Below are 20,388 nucleotides of genomic sequence, written 5' to 3' on the forward strand. Positions count from 1 at the left end.
ATTATTAATGCAGTCATATTTGTTTGCTTACAATGCGTGAAACACAACATATGGTCTTCCAAGTTCGTTCGATTCCTAGGTTCCTTCCTGAAAATAATTCAGTTTATCCTTCTTCTTTTTTTTTTTTTTTACATGTAACTGACAGCACTATCAAAAGAGGGAGCCACGCGGGTTAGAAGCACGCTGCGACTGGCTACTTCCTTTGTGCGCACTCGCGTGTGCTCTGTATCACGTGCACAAAACGAATTAAATTCATAGAGCAAGAAGAGAAAATAGTCAGGTATTTTTGCAGAATTTTCAACTTTTCATTCACAAAAATATTGTGGCATCCTTTTATGTTTGTACAGAAAGTACTGTTAGGCTTAAGTTTTCGTAGGCATTCGTCTTTATAGGGTTAGTGCTATCGCGAAATAGTCGCGCGGTTATGTAAGAACAGAAGGATGCAGCTTTGCAGCTTTCGCATGATCAAACCTATATACAGGAATTACTGTCGCTACCTGTTGTAAGTAGAAGGATCGCTTGCATGGGTTGTCGCCGTGACGGTTATCGTATTATTACATAATAAGGCACATAGGATCAGTTTCTGCGTAACCTGTGCCGATTGGTGGCTGGATTATTGTTATTGACACTGTGCTAATTCATTATATTTACTGGTACAGCAGAATGTTGTGGTGTATAATCAACAAACTCAGTTCTTTCTCCTACCTTCCCCGTCTGGCATGTTGAACGGATCGAGCTTTTCGGCAACTGCAGCGACATTTTCCCCCAGAATATTGCGCATGTAAAAGTCAGCTCTACTTTATAACTTGTGAGATATAATTCCCAGTGTTCTGTATGGTATGGTTGACGATGAATCGCCAAAGCAGACATTTGCTTTCTGTAAGATCGAACCCTCTTTATGGAGCCAAGGCTATTGTATGAACCTGTCTAGACATTCCTCGTCACGGTAAAAGTAATTCTTTGGTGTATCTAAAACTACTGCCGCAGCAGAAGCTTTCTGCGAATGAATGTCAGAGAGTCTTCACATGATCACTTGCAAGTCACATCAGCACTCTCCAAGGGTTTTCCAATGTAAAGTTCTGACGTGCACACTTACATATTTCTGTTTGCGAGGAAACGAAAATATTTTGAGGGTGCACGTCATTACAAAACTTGTTTCAGGACAAACAAACGAACTATTTCTGTACATACTTAGTTGTGTTCAGTCCAGCTCCATCATGGGCAAAGCCTGAGTCTGGACAATGCAGACACAAACACAGTGCATTACTCAGACCCTGGTGTTGTCCATGATGGAGTTCGTCCACAAGCTGGCCTGCAATTATGCCATCTTATCAGTCAAATTGTTGGGCCTAAGAATGGCACTATATGCAGACCATCTTCCCATAGTACAATGATAAGCTCAGCTTGTGAAAGCACACAGCAACTGTGATGTCATTGTATTGTTGCTGTGTAATTTTGACACAGACAGTTGCTATACAATCTTTGTCACAACCTGAGCTTACATAGCAACTGTTCATGTCATGTCTTCCAACATAAAGCCACAAATTATCATGCTCCTGACATTCTTCCTCAGTGAAAGCATGGCCCTGTTGTTGTTGTTGTTGTTGTATTTATTTATTTGTATGAATGAGTGGAACTCGTTGCTACAGCACCAGGTTTGTCTTTCTTCGTTTGAACATGACTGTAGTGTCGTGTGCGGAAATTTCCCTGGGAGAACACTGCCTCTGAAGTTGAAGGACTTTGTTAATGAACGGCAGAAAAAAAGGAAGTGTGAAATGTGTCGTAATGTTAAACAGATGGAGAGGAGTGCCATGCCAATGCCTATGACATAGTGACCTTTTACATGGTGTACAGAAAGTGTGTTTAAGTATATTTGGCTGGGAGATCGAATGGTGCTGCATCCGTATGGCTACACCGCCCTCAGTGTGTATGCGTGGCTCGAAAGCTGCTTTCAGTGTCTTTGTCGTTTTTCCAAGTGTGCATAGGAGACAGTCTTTCTGGACGGTTTCAGTTTGTTTCAAAATGAGTGAAGGTAACTTATTACAGGAATTCTTTTTAGCGTGTTAGAGCACGCCGTCGAATCCTCTGTGAGAGGCTCTTTACTAGGAAGGATAACTGCAGGAAACAATGTTTCTTCCAGCAATTTCTTCCATAGCAACAGACCGGGAGTTGAAGTTGATGTGGTACAACTTCATTGTCATGAGTAAAGCCACATAACAGTTATTTATACAATGACCTTTTGAAGACTTCTGAACTATAAGTAATGATACTTATAGTTCTGAAGTCTTCTACCCTTCAATTTAGTCGTAAAATTTACACGTAAAAGACACGTAACTGTGTTGAGATCCGAATAGTAGTGCCATGTTGCTGGTCTAGAATGACCAAAGAAGGGGTTGAAATATTTTGTTTTAGAGGTGGATGTTCACGCAGTTATTCGTGGACAGTTATGATGGTACATAACAGTATTGGTGAATTTCGCTAGTCGTAGTGCGGAAAACATTACACTGCCTCGAGCGTGCATGTCACAGGGCTGCTTCAATCCAACGTGTGTTACGTTTCATTGGTCCTTCCGTTCGCTCTTCGTTCATTTCAAGGCTGAACCCACACTGGCACACTACACTGCACTGCATGAAAACGACCAGCAGAATTTGCCATATATGAGGTAGAAATAATATTTTACATTTTGCTGATTTGAAGGAATTTAGTCTGCATTTGTAAAGCTGCAAAGGGCACAGAAAAGCTGACACATGATGAGAGAGATATAACCCAATACAAGAAAGATGCAAGACAAAAACAACACATAGTTCAGGTCGAGAGCTCATTTGAGGTCTTGTGGTTGTGGTGCTTCTCCCCTGTCCCTGAATGCCACTGCTGAATGTATATATATATATATATATATATATATATATACATACATATATTGAAAAGTTGGATCGGACGGGTACGTAATTATAGTGGACGTTGAGATAAATGGGAGACAGAAGACAAAAGTAGGGGAAGTAACAAAAAAGGGTTTATTGAAACTTAAAAGTTATCAAAGTTAGGGGCGACGTCCCCTAACTCTTATAACTTTTAATAAACCCTTTTTTGTTACTTCCCCTACTTTCGTCTTCTGTCTCCCATTTATCTCAACGTTCACTATATACAGGGTGTCCCAGCTAAGTGTATACAGATTTTAAAAAAATATATATAACACTTTTTCCAAGATGAAATCAATTGCAATATAGAATATGCTGAAGGGCACTCCCTAGGAGGGCATTAGCAAAGTCCAAAGACAATGTCTTAATTAACTTTCATTAATTAACTTGTTAATTATAAAAGCTACAAAGTTGTCCCAATGAGAATATCTGTTCCTTTTGGTCACCTGATGTCGTAGCCGTTTCCAGAACAAAAATCCGTTCGATAGATCGCCCACAAAAAATTCCTGAAGGAACGCCATTTTCTTCTTGATTTTGTTCATTGTGCTTCTTAGAAGACGCGTCTTTCCTTCATCCCCAATGTGAGAGGGAGAAAGAGCACACTATCGCCTCTCGCGTCCTGGAAAAAGATTAAAAGGAAACAGAACATGCAACCCAAGATAAGGCCAGTTCCGATAGAGTCACCCGATACATTTGTTTTTGTTTTGTTTCTGCAAGTTAAAGCTCATCTTCGACGCATGAGGCGGCACTGTATATATACAGGGTGTCCCAGAAAATGTGTCATTGAATTATAATAAAAAACTACACCACCTAGAGTCATGCGGTCAACGGCATTTGTTCTTATTAGGTTTTTGCCACCTCGTGATGTGAATGTCATTCCTAAAATTCCTAAAATTGGGAGAGGGAAAGCATTATCCCAGCGAAAGTCGGACGCGATAAGCCATGCCTGTGTTATCTCTTTCTGTGATGCCGGGGTGGGCTGACTTTCCAACCTCCTTTTGTCGGAGTGACAAAGATTGCGCTGAAAAATTCATCGCGCGCTATCCTGTGGGAGCCCTGTAGAGCATGATGTTCGGCTATTTTTTCCGGTGGGATAGCTCCTGAGTATCCCTGTCAATTATCATTAATTTGAGTAAATTAGACACGCTCTTCACATTGGTAGGGTAAAAAAGTGACCTTTACTCAGCACATTTCTGACTTAAGCTCGCAAAAATTTACATACTTAAACTTGCGTTACACGACATTCACATCAGGAGGTGGCAAAAACCTAGTAAGAACAAATGCCGTTGACCGCTTGACTCTAGGTGATGAAGTTTTTTTATTATAATTCAATGACACGTTTTCTGGGACACCCTGTATACATACATACCTCGTCGTATGTAAAGTGTTTGCACTTTAATGCACACTGTGCGTATTAATCTGCACATTAATTATTACAGCTATTGAAGAGGCAGCTTATAAGGCAGGAATAATCTGCAGTGGGGAGAAATCAGTCTTGTATAAAACAAAATTAGTTCCATAAGTCACGATTTCCGTACAGCCTTTGCTGCAGGCACCAAAGCATTAGCTAAGGCACCAAGCGAAAACATTTTCAAAACTATTATTTGCAAACAATGAAGAAGACATAGTAGATGTACCAGTCGAGTAGCCAGGGGGTTCAAACCACCAAAATAGTACCTTTCGTAGTGCATTTGGGAGAGGGAAACAAGGGGGAATTCTCCCCCATGTAAAGTCCCCATAGAACCCCACCCGAAATATTTTTCTGCATGGCTATGCCACTGAGATGAATGCCCAGCATTCCATTACACACAAACTGAGGGAACTCTGTCATGCAGGGTTCAAACTCTGTGGAGTCGCATGAAAGATCTTTGACGAGGCATGTCTCATGATGCCATGTACAGTTGAAAACACCATGAATTAGACATGGAGCTTGACTGACGTGGCATCTTAAGGCCATTTGGTATAAGCATATATGTAGCTAAGGCAGGCCACATTGAATGTGGAGGAGCCTGTTGTACTCTCGCTGTGCTCCCAGTACGGTGACATCTATGGTGCAACTACCATGTTTGTTTTAACTTGAGCTATTATTTGTGCCATCATTAGGTCATCTATTCAAGTCCCCTAAAGATGACCCATTGAAAGTGGTGCTACTTATACTGCATGGTGGGGTGGACAGATGTGAGCTGTTATGAGGGGTTCTCCCCTCTTGGGAAGAGGTGCTGTCTCAAGTAAACTTGACTAGGTAAGAAATTTTGCATCAGTGCTTCTGTGTGGATACTTCTGTACCTTATAGGGTGGTTGTAATATAAAAATCAGGTATGAAGGGCCTGGTGTTTTCCTTAAAGCACACTTGTCAGTGTCAGAGGATGGGATTAGGAGTTACACACACCATTTTGTGCCAACATTAAATTGTGATGTAACTGTGCGTCACCTTGAAACATGGGGCAAGAACGTTTCCACGTAGTTTTCCTGGACTTTGGACATCATATCTCTTACGGTACTTGGTTCCTAGCTTATCGCTAATGTAAGTATCGTGTAACAATCCCAGTGTGTAAAGCATCCAGTTATGTCATTCATAATTTCTTTGTTTCTTCAGTAAGCTGAAAAATTTGATTGGCACATATGTCTGCACAAAAGGCCTTTGTGAAATATACTTGTCTGCATGCTCAAACCATTGTTAATAATTTTTTTAGTAGCTTCTACCTGCCTGCCTCGGCAATCTTTTGTGTTGCAGCATGCATGTACAGATGTCATAAGTTGTACTGTGGTCCCCAACATTGCTCATCATGCTGTGTTGTTCAAGTGTTTGTCAATTTTGAGGTTTGTAAAACTTAGTACCTGGTAAGCATGTATTTTTCTGATGCAGGCTTGCACAAGCATGTACATCGTTAGTATCTATCAGTGTTCCATGTTTACTGGTTATACGCAGAGTAACAGGCTGAGAGTTTTGGATTACAAATTGTTTCGAAGACATTCCTGTTTTGGCTGTGCACAGTGGCGGATCCAAAAGGGGGTGGGGGGATTGCCCCCCCCCCCCCCCCCCCCCCCCCCGCGATGTCATTTTATACATTGCATTTCCCTCTCTGTCCCTCCCCCACTGCACACTTTGACAAAGAAACCGAGGGTCTGGATCCGCCTCTGGCTGTGCAGTTAGTTTTGCTGGTGTATGCATCAGCAGTATCGTTTATTCTGTGGTGCTCATATGCGTGGGATCTTCGTACCACTCCCAAGCAGATGTGCAGTATACTTTGTGAATCTTATAATGATGAGTTTAGGCAGAATAATACCGCAATGTCTGCTGCAGTAGTTGGAAGCCGAAGAACCATATGGTGCCAGTGCTACATCTTACATGTCATGCATTTCTGTCCCATTTACTCACAGTGATTTCTTGGTTTTCTGACTCTGATCCTGGGGTTCTTCGTTCTTAGGTTATTATTCTGGCATTTTACAACATTAGTATAGGAATGGATCTTAGAAAGCAGGAATTTCTCGGGCAGAACAAAACGCAAGGCATTGTTGTTCAGTGCTTCATTGCATTGCGTTTGGACGAAATGTAGAGACACGCTAAACTTCTGATATTTTTATTGTATATTGATTTTTCTTTCTATTCGCTGCTTTTCAGTATCCATCAACAATGTCCCGAAGTTTGTGTCTCCCGTTTCAATGCACTTCATTATCCCTATCTGTCAGACACATTGTTGTTCCAGATTGAATTCCCTGCCCTAATCCTCTCACCTGCCTTTCTTAAATGGCGATGGGGAAGAAGTGGCAGGACCACTTCTCTCCTGTCTCTTACCTCCATAGTTTGTCATCATATGTGTGCATCATACTCAAGGCTATCTTCATCATGTTTGCACCAGCTAGCTTGCATCCTTCCACTATGTTCTTCTCCCCTGAATGTTTGAGTCATTTTTAGTCAGGCCCCACATCACCTGTGTCAAAAACGATTTCCGCCATTCCAGGTCTCTCTCCCACATCAATGTATGTCCTGCCGCTCGAATGTTGGAGACATTTACAGCTTTTGTTGCATTAGTTCTCGTTGACGGTAAATGGCTGGTACCCTAAATAGCGCTCTGAGTTGTGGATAGAATAATGTGCATATTGTTTTATTGTCAGGAAACCTTTTTATGCATATGTTGCCATGTGAATGCTTCAAGGGAAAGAAGAGAATGTCGTATGGCAAATTTGTGATACTAAACCATTGACAATTGAGTGTTAACACACATGAAGACAGGAGACAACCATACACCCACACTTAAAGGGACTATGAAATTTCCTGAACACCCCAAACATTTTTTTTGTTGCTGAAAATGGTTCTTCCTGTAGAAAAACTCATACACCACAAATTTTGCCTGATTAAGGTGCACCGCTTTTTAACCACGCGTTGTCGAAATCACTTCCGGACCTCTCCTCCACGTTCCTCCTCTCACTTTATTACACACGTGGTCTTGTGTACCTCTTTACGTTGGGTTTGCATACGGCTCGCAGAAAGGAGCGTTGCTCCAAGTCACCATACGGTGACGTATTGAGTCACTTAATTGGACACAGTAGGGGACAGGGTGAAGTTTCTCCACACGACACTCCTGCCGCCGCTTGCCGTAACTTGCTGCCAGGTGTATCAGCTTTGTATAACTTCAGTATTTCATTTAAATTCTCTCACGAGAAAATCGTTCACTTGCCGAATGTAAAACTTTGGTCGTGTGTTCACTAACGCCTCTTCTGTCAAACCAAAGCGAGAAATAAAAAATTGCTTCATAGTCCCTTTAAGGTTCAGCTGTGCCAATCTCCTAAAACAATTGAAACAGTCCCAATATTCTGGAAGCTTGCAAGAGGCTAAGTAACTGAACTTATATTATGTGTTGAAATAGTAATTTTTGCAAACTTTGTGAGTGCTACTTTTCTGCAAAATTAAAGTTCTGCGAAGTAAGTGATACACCTAGGAACTCGATGGTGCAGGATCAAGGTACCACGAAATTAACGTCCTGCAAAATACTCCCCAAACGTGACTACAGCAAAATTCGCGAATTATTAAGACTGAAATTATACGGTAATGGATTCATGAAAGTTACAGGACCCTCGGAGAACTCCTTGAGCTGGGGTGTTGCACTTGATAGCAATATTTTTTTTTTTTTTTTGCCTGCCTGGAGGTAGGGTTTGTGAGCATGAGTGCTGTACGAGGGAAGTGTAACATAGTTCATTACTAAACAAATCTGATATCGTATCTGCTGGTGCTCAAGTGAGATCTGAAAACCATTTCTTGGTGCAGTGGATGCAATGTGCACCAATCTTCAGATAGAGTTCTGTTTTCACTTCAATCTTGAGTCTGTGGTGATGCAAAATGTATGACCACTGCAACTTTGTTGCTAAATGCCATAAACTTACATGAGGAAGAGCAGCTTATAGACTCCTGCAAAAATGGTCTCTTAAAGCTTCTTATTTTTATCCTATTTACTGTTCTGTTTTGCTGTGAAAGTGGCCGTACAACATCCTTCAGTATCAAACATGACACTTTCACTTGCCTCCGTTTTCTGTCTTGTTTTGCATTTGTCCATTCCACCACACTTCAACAACTTGCATGGATATGCATGGCATGTAGAATGTAAACATTGGCACCATTTGACATTTTTTAGCCTATTTCCCAAAATGATGCATATACTTCATACAGGAATACTCCATACAGGAAGAGAATGAACCACATATATTTTATTTGTGTTGGTGTACTCCATCTTACACCTTGGCTATATATATAGGGTATTCATTTTAACTAATTACCTAAAATTCATTAATTAGCTTTTTAATTAGATGTTTTCAGGAAAATGCGAGACAACAGAATTGGAGGCAATCGTTGTTTGAATCCCCTCTTTTTTTTGTAAAAATCCTGAAACAAGCATGCACGTTGAGACCTAAATCGCCAAATTTTGATGTGCAAATTAGCCGAAACCAGAACTGTGCACTGTGTGGCTTTAATTGCTTTTTCTATTCTTTTCTAAAATCTAACGGATAAAAATGAACACCCTGTATAGTAACAGTAATAACAGTTTGTATATATATAGTAGCATAACATAACAATATTATTATTCCAGCTCGTTGATCTAGAGCAGTAGGTGCGTGCCACATGTTTTGGCTCTAATGAAGACAAGATGACTCTACGATAACCTCTGCGTGCCTAGGAAAATGTTAGATTTTTCAATAATGGTCAGCTACTGTGCGTGCTAAGGTAAATCATTTTTGAGAAATATTACGTATTGTTCCTTTAGCCTTTGACAGATTCATATTGGATCAACATGAAAGGATAACTTTCTTTCATATGCCGTAACTTCTGGTGCATAACGTGCATGTTATATGGTGGGCCTCGCCTGTGCGCTATGCGGCGGTGCGAGATATACGTGATATTTTCTGCTACGACAGCAAACTTTGATAGGTTGCGGGTTGGAACCTAGCTGAACGCCAGCAGCCTGGTGCCAAGGTACAAGTTGCTTAGCTACGCAGTCTTCCATGACAGACGTTAAATACGTTGTGCTGAGATTTTTACACACAATAAATTGTGGCGTCGCTCATGATCGTAGTTGTCTTGTGGCGTAAAGCCACAAATTGTCATTAATTATTATCATGTGATAATGAATCTCAATGAGATGCTTCCTTGTTTCCTGAGCACGAGCCTTGTTTCCTGAGCTTGTGCGTGTTATGTACTAGTTCGTGCTGTACGTGGTACATTAATTTTAAGTCAAGTTTTTGGTTGTGTGCGTTATTGGCCAGAAATTGCGGTATATATATGTATCTGTGTTTGTGCACATATGCAATTTTGTGCCTTTGTGGCAGTATTTGTTCTGGTCCCACCTGTTGATGATCGCTCTTGTCAGACACATTTAACCCTTTGAAGGGTGGGCAGAAATTACAACTGCGTGCCAAAATGGGTAAGGCTTAACAAACAACGTACACACCTGATGAATTGTGGAAAGTTATTTATGGAGTATTCCAATGAATATTCCATACACCCTTGACAGTCGTATTGCTTATATTTGAACTTGAGTTATGTGTAACAGAAGATGTTTTGTGTGTTTCTACTTGTCAGCAAAGATTCGCGAGAGTGTGGTACGAGTGCTGCTGTACGCAGAGGCTGCTGTACGCAGAGGCTGCTGTACGCAGAGGCTGCTGTACGCAGAGGCTGCTGTGCGCCCGTACCCTTCAAAGGGTTAAAAGCTCTGCAAATGAAAACAAGGGCGGAAGTAACACAGGCAGAACATGTAATATTGTATTTTATTGTATTGTACTTTTAAAAAGATTTGGCTCTCCTTACCGACCCGAGAGGGATTTTTTACATAGATTTCTCTAGTGCCTAGAAAAGGTCAGTTTCTTTTCTCACAGATATCTCTCTTCATGTGTAGGATTATTGTTGTGCTCTCAACGTGTGCTGCTGCCAAAGACTGTTGAGGAGGGATGACCTCTGCCTGTTAAGAAGGAGGCGACTCCATCGCTTCCTTCTACCATGAGAAAGAATCTGCCACAGAACCAGACGCAGAAAGGTAGAGAGCCGTATAAGCTCTGTAGATTTGCAGCTAGTGTGTTGAACCCAAATAGTTTTTGGTTTGCATTGTGGAAGAACGCGAACAGAACGACAAGGACAAACAACCACACAGAGACAGCACTCAACTAAAAATAGTAAAAGTTGGCCTATCCGAGGCCTTTTACTAAATGTTAGTTGTAGTTGATCGCTGTTTCCATGTGGTTGTCTATCCTTGTTGTTCTGTTCATGTTCTTCCATAATGCATGTCTATTACCAACACATTCGCCTTGCCTTGTCATTTTGGGTTTGATTTGGTTTCATACATTTTGGCTCAGTTTGGGTTCAGCTCCGGAGAAGAAAGTTAACGGATCTAATTGGTTTAAACTGGTTTGCATGGGTTTGTGCTGCTTCAGTACACATCACAAAATCTGTATTCCTTACGCTGACATTCTGTAGGAACGAGTGGAAATGTAATTAAGGAACAAGATCCAAATTTACTTGAATGTCGTTTAGACATAAAGTCAGCAGCAGTTGCCCTCTATGCAGTAATTCAGAAATTTGTATAATAATAATAATAATAATAATTTTTATTAGTGCCCAAGAACGGCCGCTAAGGCCTTGGTGTTGGCGCACACAATACACATAACTGACAGTGGATACAATACAGACAAACGCACAAATAATTATGTACAGACATATATATAATACATATACAGTGGGATACAAACGGAGGTACATTACAAACATAACAGGCATACGTACTTACATATTTACAGACAAATATACCACGCAGTACACGCGATGAAACATCAGCAACAAAACTACATGACACGCATACGTACTTACATATTTACAGACAAGTATACCAGGGAGTACATGCAATGAAATATCAGCAACAAAACTACAATACATAGATTACGCATAGATACACATAGATTAAGTAGCGCTAGGAGGTATAGAGCGTGTTGGTTAAGGCTGAACATTGTGGGAGAATGCAAAGGCAGACACAGGAAAACACACAACAGGCACCGACAGCGTTGTATAAGTAGTACAATGATACCTGTTGTCGTAGCCAGTCGATTTCCGTTTATTTTCTTTTAACGCTTATGCTTGCTTGTGGTATACCCGGTCATTGTTCCACCCTTAACACTTCAATCTATTGTTTTTAGGAGTTGCAATCGCATTGTGTGCTAGACGGCACCCAGTGATTGCCCACATCATTGTCAAACCGGCCTAGAGTTTTTTTTTTTTTCTCTGTTGGTTTGAGTTTAGTGCTAAGATGGCAAAAAATATTAGTTGAGTTTGGTTCGGGGAAAGGTAACAGTTCAGTTCCGGTTTGGTCCGACACCTTGGTTGCAACTCCAGTTCTTTCATCCCTCATGCATACATTAATAGACTTGTTTTGTGTTCGTGTAAAATGATCACCTTCCATGATTTTTGCATTACTGCTAAATCACAAATAGCTGCCCATACCCTAAGTTACTTGCCCTTTGACAGCTTTTTTGAGCAACTTTTTGTGTTAATTTGAAATTGAGAAGCAAATGTCCAATACTGATATCAAGGTGTCTACCAACCTGGAAAACAGGGAATTGTCAGGGAATTTTGATGTGTCTGGAAAAGTCAGGGATTATCAGGGAATTTGGCCAAAAAGCAGGTGAAGTCAGGGAAAATCGCGGACAAGTACCATGATGATGCACGGCGAATTCGCAAGTGCCGACCGGTGGTTGAGCGGCAATGCCGCAGCAACGTTACCACGAGTAGCAGTTTGCCAATACGACAAGTTATGAGGCCAGAAAAGTAGGATAGCCTCACTAATACTTAATAAATGGTCTTTTTTATGAGGGATCTATATCAAAACGTAGGAGCAGGAACCAAGTTTTCTTTGGATTTTGTCAGGAAATTGGCTTGAAATAATCAGGGAAAACCTGGAAAAGTCAGGGAATTTGAAGGCTGCAGTTTGGTAGACACCCTGGATTTTAAGCGCCGAGTTATGTACTTTGTATGATAGCCTTTCCATCAGAGGAATGCTTTCTTGGAACAGCAGACTGCCACATGACATTGCTAGATGCAGCATTTGACTAAAGCTCTGAGGGTCCTGTCCATGTTTGCTTTCTCTTGGACAGGAGTTGAGAAACCAACATCACCCCGCCTGACACTGCGCTTTCAGTCCATCCGGTCAAGGGATGAGAAGAGCTCATCCAGAGCCCATGACCTCGCCCCATCTGCCAGCACTGCCTCGCCCAAGTACCAGTCCTACTGTGTTACCATGGAGGCACGTGGAGATGTGTATGACTTGAATGGGAAGAAAGATGAACTACCCACTTCCACAACATCCTCTGCATTGCATGATGATTCAACCGCCGAAGTAGTCTCCTCAAGCAGCCCACATTGTGCAGCAGAATCTAGTTCTGAAGCCACAGACACTCACGAAACATCAAGCATGACTGCAAATGGCTCTGCTCCCGATCTTCATTCCGATGAAACAGCCACCGAGGAATCGACGAGGAAGCGTCGTCGAAGCAGTAACGACAGCAGCAATGGTGGTTCATCAGCTCCAGCTAGTAAACAACGTTCTCGTGGTGATAAAGGGCATCCACGAGGGCCAGAAATGGACTCGAATGTTCCAAAGAAACGTGGGGGCACCTCCAGCTCAGACACAGAGAGTGCACAGAGCGAGGTGGAAAATGATGCTGACCAGGTTGCCATGCAAGCAGAATCATCCAATGGAGGAAGTGGTCAGGTTACTGCCGGTAGCTCACCAAAAGTTCCTCCACTGAAGATAGTCCTTCCACCCAGTAGTGGTGGCAATTTAGAAGCTGTAGAGATAGCTGGCACAAGTGGTGGAAAAGAACGAAAAGTGTCTTCTGCAAAGCAGGCACTTCCGTATGTTGTAAGCACGGCTGAATCTGTGGATGGTTCACCTGAGAGCAGCGGAGAGCCGGCTGAGAAAGAGAGGAGGAGAGAGGAAACCACCGCTGAGCGGTGCCAACGAGTGACACGCAGCAGCCATCGTGCAGCACTTGGTCACGACGAAGATGGGGTGAGCGAAGAAGGACATAATACTTCGGATGTGCACCCTCGCAAACGGAAGCTGAGAACAAGAGAGGAGCACAGCAGCAATGCTACTCCCAGCAGTGTGGCAGTACCACAGCAGGTTCAGCATCAAGGGGAGGAGGCTGCGCAGCCAGCAATGAACGGCTACCAACTATTTCTGAACATCCGGCGTCAGGTGCAAAAACGCAGACACTCCATGTTTATTGTGCACCCGAAGCCACCCCAAGGTTTCAAGGATTATTTGCTCAACAGGGGTTCTTACGTACTCGAAGGCAATCCTTCTTCACGTCTCTCTGTGCCCATAGTAAGTATTCCTCATGAACATGTTGTTATATGATGTGCCATTTCTTAAAGTACCTATACCCCTGACACACGGCAAACTGAATGGCATTCCCGGCGAATGACAGTCGCACCGAATGTCATTCGTTTGTCTTACATCGAGCTATGCGAAGAAACTGAATGGCATTCGCAAATGATGTCAGTGTCGACAATTAAGACACCAGGGCCGAACATATGAAGCATTATACGGGTATGTTAGTTATATTCTTATTCCTTTTGCTCGAAATGAGCCATACATTAGATTATTTCACACAATCATTGCTTTTTCAAGGACACTTAATTGGCTAAGTACCACAAGGAAAGACAACTAAGAAGCCTATCTGCACCGCACTTGGCGACATGGCGACTGGGAACGAGGGTAGTTCCCCGAAAAACAGTGTTTAGCCTTCCTTCCTTCCTTCGTGTCAGAAGTTATCAAATTCGTGATAAAATATTGGAGTACAACTTTTCTTTTGTCTTTCATTTCTTCAAACAGCTTATCATTGTTGTTTTTGATACCTCTCTCTGCGAGGGTACACTGTCTGTGAGAGAGGGAAAAGCGAATGAGTTCCCCGAACTCATTTGTTGGGCGAATATTATTCACATGTATTGCCATTTGATTTCACCGTGTGACACGAAACAAATCTTGTTCAGTGCGAATGTCATTTGCTGGGAATGACATTCAATTTGCCGTGTGACAGGAGTATAACTCTAAATCAGGGCCAGAAGCATTTGCAAACTGTATTCGTCTTCCTGCTTTGCCGTCCCCAAATGGTCATGAAGAATCTCATTCCTGCTTAGTAAGAACAAAGGAACTAGTACTTCGCACATAATGTTGCGATGTGTGTTTTACTGTTGTATCGATCGGTACTTTGGTTGGACCAGTCCAATCCTAGCTTTTCCCAGGCGCAGCGTCCCATGAGGATCTGCTAGTTATCTGCCCATCGATGCACTCCCTGCTGGTAGATGAACCTTTTTCTATTCGAAGTTTTGTTATGGAAACTGCAGGTACATGCGAAAATGCACATGCTGCAGGCAGGCATGCATTATGCTGAGCAGCCATTTATGACTGTACTGGATATAATCAAATACTTGGCAGACAAACTCATGAGGGCCTTACAGTGGCCCTTAACCCTCACTTGACACTGATAAGATAGGGGTGAGAGAAATCAAGCAGTGTATGAGTACACACTTATGAGGTTTTGCCCCTGAGGAGATAGAGCATGAGGGTACTGTCTTACGAGGCTTTGCCCCTTTGTGACACTGTTTGTGATCAGTTCCTTATCATTGCATAAGGGATTCCTAGTACTGGTTGATTACAAACATTGCCAATATTTGGCAGATTCATGGTACCATTGATTCCTGCAGTGTAACAGAGGCCTTGCATTCTCTTATTCGAGCCGGCAACATAATCTTTTCACAGTTTCTTTGGATACTATTTGTGCAGGGTTATTTTCGTGCTCTGCTAAGCTTGGAGTTGGAGCTGTTTAGTTGTAACACCTGAGCCATGTCATTTATTTGTTGAAGTGATCTGATGTGTTATTCATTGATGTGGTCACAAACTACAACAGACTTGTTATGTTTTTCCCTTTGCACACCGATACATAAATTGAGCTCCTTCAGACATTAGCAAACAGTTTTATCACATTAAACAGTACCATTGTTCAACCTGTAGTATCACGTGGTCTAAGAATTCAAGTGTTTAACAGAACAGTTGTTTGTTAAATAAATAACTGGAGTCTATAATAACTAAACTAACTACTTGAAAATAATAAGTAACTGGAGCCTGTCAAGTCAACCAGAAAGTTTGGTTGGAAAGAAGGTTTAGTTAAGTTAGGTTAGAGTAACTAATGTGAGGAGCAAAATAAAATTACTAACATCTTAGTACCTATTCATTTCTATATATTTGCCTTTATTAACAATCATAGCGTAACAAAGTTGTCCTCTTTGATGTTGGAAGAGTATCATGCTTTGCCTTCAAGTTTGCTGGAGGTGATTTTGTAACATGACAAATTTCTGGCTAGATCAGCAGCTAATTCGCCTGCAGCATTTCTTAAAAGTATTCTGAACCAGAATCGTTCACGACGCTGCAGCATAGTCCAAGCCTTTTTATAATACTGATAAATATCCATTATTACAAACAATCTGTACTGCATATGGGGTTTGTACTCTGTTATTATTATTTGCACATGGCATATTTGTGCTGTGTATTTACACTTACAGAATTTACAGCAGAACATTATTATTCTAGATTCCACCACCTCAGTCACTGACTGGCACCATGAAGGATCTATTTGTGGAACAGGAAAGTGAACGTTATAAGCTTAGGTTACAGCATCTCATTGAAAGAGTAAGTCTGCCATAAGTTTGTGCTTTGTTCTTATACTGAAAACAATCTCGATGGTTTCCTGCTATACAGGAGAAATTGGTCCTTTCTGCTGAACAAGAGATACTGAGAGTACATGGCAGAGCAGCTCGTGCTATTCAGAACCAAGCAGTACCCTTGTCTGCCTGTAGTATTCTTCGAGACGAAGAGATATATAACGTTCTAGAACCTGAACAGGTGAGAATGATATACTAGTTATGGAGATACAGGTGAATTTATACCTTTTTTACTTTTGGTATCCAGCTCTGTACAAGAAGCCCAGAGTTTATAGCTGATAAAAAGGTAATTTTTTGCTTTCCTGTGGCTTTTGATGGCTTGCTTTTACACCTTGATAGATTGGCATGTGAAAGTCTCAAACACCTTCTTGTTTCATTACTTGTGCTACTTAGGAAGACAGAGACAAAAACGTTCGTTCAAGGTATAATGGTCGTCTCTTTTTGTCCTGGCTTCAAGATGTGGATGACAAATGGGAGAAGATAAAGGTTAGCTAAGCTTTATTTAGTACCATGTGATTTTCTGTGCCAAGAAGCAGTCTCCACTCATGTTTCCACTCAACACAAACATTGATTGCAGTGTTTATAAAATATGTAGTGGGGCTCTGCTTGTTGGCTGAACTAATCTGTGCAGTCTCAGTCCCTTCGCATGAAAGATATCGGGGGTGCTCATTGCTTCTCTAGGGTCCATTTAATTACATTTACAGGGTCTTTTTCCCATTTTGTACAAACATTTTTTGCTCCCAGTCCTGTTGAATGTTGAGTACATCATAGCTGTAGCCTATAGCACTGTACCACAGAACTATAAAGGGCATGGTCCTCAGAAGCAGAAAATAGAAGCAATTCTGCCAAGCAATCTCTCATCATATTAGTAACAGTGTCCCTTCTGTGTGTAGGAATCTCTACCATTTCATATGCACAGGATGTTTATTGTTAACGAGTAGTACAGGGTTTTCTATTGTCACGGATGAAAACAGACGAGCGAGACAGCGAATAATCGGCGAACGCTTTATTCTAGCTGCTTAGCTGGTTAGCACTAGAGCCAGCCCTAGCTTGGCTAACATCTCTTTAAGAACACAATGAAGAAGAAGAAGATAGCTCTTAAACAAAACTAAGGTGAATAATAATGCTCCGACTTGGAGCTCACAAGCTTTTATGCACAGCAGTGAACATTGTAGAAAACACACGTCGGTGGAGAGGAGGAAATACCGAAGCTTCTCCAAGGCCACTGGCCCGTCCTTGAGATTGATGCGAGCGTAGGAGCAGATGCTTCTGGAAGGATCGCTTGCTAATCAGCGTGGCGTGGTGTGGATCTCAGCCCGTCGCTCGACGCCTCGCCGTCCGTTGTTACTGTTCCATGCGGTCGCTTCAAAGATGATACGTGGCACTATGAACAACCTATGAGCAGCAAATGTGACATTTTTGCTGGTGTGTCAGTTCATTCATCAGCTTTTTCATTAGAGCTTCTCAGGAAAATGTGATATTGAGGAAACGGAGGGAGGTACCGTTTAAAGCCATCCCATTTTTAGAAACCCCTGAAACACGTACTTCGAGATACCTTTTGCGAGATATTATTACTATGGAAGTCAGCCCAAAGCAAAACCACGCAGGTCAGGAACCCAGGAAGGACAGCCCACTTTTGACGTCCTATCGCGGCTAAAAAGTGGTTTGTCTAGCCAGCAGCTCAGTGCGGACTCCAATCAGCTCCATTGTTCCATAGCATGTGGCCCTCTGACGTGGAAGGGTGTGTGTGCTATCTGCGCTCGCGATGTGCCTGGCTTCAGCTGATTTACATGACAAAATCTAGCGATGGATACAGTTAAGTTCCTACTCCGGGTGGGCCTTGAAATGATGGGATGATCCGTAGCCCGAATCCCGGATGGTACCCGCACCTTGCTTGAAGAACGGACTCGAATTTAAGGTTTAACTCGACGGACGAATTTAAGGTTCCGCGAATAATTGCCTGATCCTGGCTCCTCGCAGATTCGCGAATTATTGTGCCCGCGAATTTAACCACTTATACAGTACTCAATAAATGATCTGTTTTATGAGGGATCTCTATCAAAACATAGCCACAGCACCCACAGCCACAAAGTTCCCCTTTGTTTCGGTCAGGGAATTCGCTTGAAATAATTGGTGAAAACCTGGAAAAGTCGGGGAATTTGAAGGCCACAATTTGGTAGACACCCTCATGTGACCAAGGACACTGCTCTTGTAAGTATGTTCACGCACCAACAAGTTGCGGGAGGCACAGACAGTAGCAGGAGCGTTCTAATGACTGACGTCACTGATGGGAGTTATTGCGCAAAAGTGAGCTGTAGAACGACACCCTCCCCCGGGGGGACTATGCAGTGGCACCCGGATCAGAGATCTTGCCCCTCCCTGAAAAATTGCCTAGCGCCGCCCCTGTCTACCTTACTTGGAATTTCAGGCTTACTGTGTTGAGTGTGTGCCTACAATTACAACTGATGGCCAAAATGAAAATTTTGCTAACAAGCTGCACATTTGATGTGTGATATTGAGTTTTGTGTGTAGTAAGTTTCCATGTCCACACGAAGTTGTGTTGTACCAAATATTTCCTTGCAGGAAAGCATGCTTCTTCGACACCACAATGAAGCGGAGTCCTTGCATGCAGTACAAAAGCTAGATTGGGAATGGAAGATGAAAGAGCTCGGTCTCTGCGATGTACGCACGGCACCTGTTATTGACGACATCTGCGTGCCCATGGTGCACGTTAGTGACGACTTCGACCTTTTACCAGCATGACATAAGGCTCGAGCGTCACCTTCAGCAGAAGGGCGGCTATAGGGCCCACTACCTTGCAGTGCCACTAAGTTTACTTAAATACTTCAGGAGATCCAGTGCGAAGCACAGGCCAGATTTTTTTTTTTTTTTTCTTTTTTGACCTTACTGAAATATTAGCAGAACGTCAGCATCTCAGGCATGTGTGGGCAATTAGTGCTCTGTATGGTGGAGGAGCAGTCTGGCACTGTTCAGTGAAGGAGCGTTTGTGGTTGTGTGGCCTAATTTGGTCATTCAGGATGCTTGAAGAGGAGGTGGACCTTTGAATCTGAGTGAATGTCAAGACTGTGGTACTCTTTTCGTATACGCGCCCTAGCTATTACAAGGTGTTCATTCGAAGTACACTTCTGGCAATTTAGTTAGTCACCCGTATGAAATTCAGGCTAGATTAAGCGGTAGAAAATATGTTGACAGTAAGATGTGACATGTTACACATGTTGGACAGTACACAATGACTCAGCCAGAGTGCATGGGCATTGTGCAAATAGGCTTAAGCTACTTGGATGCTTCAAGTTCCCGTTGACGGGATGATGTGTTTTGTGATACTTCATGAGCAGAGGGCTGTGCTTTGGCTTTCTGCTCCGTCACTGTGGCAAGCAACTGTTGCTGCCTAGAATCATTGCACACAATTAAATGTTGGTGTGAATGTCGAATGAGTAACCATTGTTTGGTGTGCCACATCTACCATTTGCATGCATAGCATGTTACTGATAGTAACAAACTTTGGATCATCCACATTATGTAGTGTTACCATCCCTTGGAATCATGGAAAGGTTGTCAGATTTGCCATGTTTTCAGTGTAAGTGAAAAGCCTTTTTTCAACCGTTTCGGATGAATCTGTGCAGTTACATAACGTGCAAGTTATTTTTTTTTGTCATAACTGAAGGCTTCGTTGTGGATTGAAATGTCTGATAATTGTGTGCATTAAATCTTGCCCTAAACAAATGGAAAAGCAACATGTGAGTGATTTTAGTTCGAAGTGGCACCTGACTTCTTTTTTTTTTGGCTAGTCTCTGTGGACAGCATAATAAGTGCACAGGGCAACATTCACCAAGGCCCGCTTGCATGAACGCTGAGATTCCTCAGTGGCGTCCTAGTGCTTCGGGCATGTACTACAGTCTTTCAACGCTGCTCATGTGTAAGTAGACCCTTTTTCGGGTTTTTTGTTTTTCAAAAATCCAGGAGTGAAAATTGGGTTAGCAGCAGTAAAATCTTGCTATGTAGGTATATATCTGGTGGAGAAGCAAATTTTTGGATGGAAAATAATGTGAAGTACATACATGCCTTATTTCATACGCCACAGTTCATACGAGCGAACAGAGAGATGGCAAGCAGCTGTATGTGCAGTGCTTGGCATTCTCCAATGACAGTATTGGTATTTTGGAGAGTTCATTTTGGGGGATATTTGGATTT

At 42.2% G+C, this 20,388-nt stretch overlaps 1 protein-coding gene and 1 long non-coding RNA gene across 4 annotated transcripts in view; one reads left to right on the plus strand and one right to left on the minus strand.

Moving 5' to 3' along the window:
• LOC135378007 (uncharacterized) overlaps nt 1-1,267 on the minus strand; it is a 28,342-nt gene extending 27,075 nt beyond the window's left edge. The window contains exon 1 of the long non-coding RNA XR_010418236.1: nt 1,192-1,267. This is a non-coding gene — a long non-coding RNA (uncharacterized LOC135378007). The remainder of the gene's footprint in view (nt 1-1,191) is intronic.
• On the plus strand, nt 150-19,927 carry LOC135378003 (ankyrin repeat domain-containing protein 11-like). Of its 3 annotated transcripts, none has more exons than XM_064610799.1 (10): nt 150-280; nt 5,022-5,160; nt 9,002-9,135; nt 10,304-10,441; nt 12,546-13,780; nt 16,046-16,144; nt 16,214-16,357; nt 16,424-16,462; nt 16,570-16,662; nt 18,760-19,927. In XM_064610799.1, the coding sequence occupies exons 4-10, from the start codon at nt 10,405-10,407 to the stop codon at nt 18,937-18,939; spliced, it is 1,827 nt and encodes a 608-aa protein (XP_064466869.1). In that variant the 5' UTR covers nt 150-280; nt 5,022-5,160; nt 9,002-9,135; nt 10,304-10,404; the 3' UTR covers nt 18,940-19,927. The 3 variants fall into 3 exon arrangements, with proteins under 3 accessions (XP_064466869.1, XP_064466870.1, XP_064466871.1); XM_064610801.1 differs by lacking the exon at nt 150-280 and adding an exon at nt 390-502; XM_064610800.1 differs by lacking the exon at nt 9,002-9,135.
• The last annotated feature ends 461 nt before the right edge of the window (nt 19,928-20,388 follow it).

The sequence above is a fragment of the Ornithodoros turicata genome, chromosome 1, assembly GCF_037126465.1.
Source record: "Ornithodoros turicata isolate Travis chromosome 1, ASM3712646v1, whole genome shotgun sequence".
NCBI classification, from domain to species: domain Eukaryota; kingdom Metazoa; phylum Arthropoda; class Arachnida; order Ixodida; family Argasidae; genus Ornithodoros; species Ornithodoros turicata.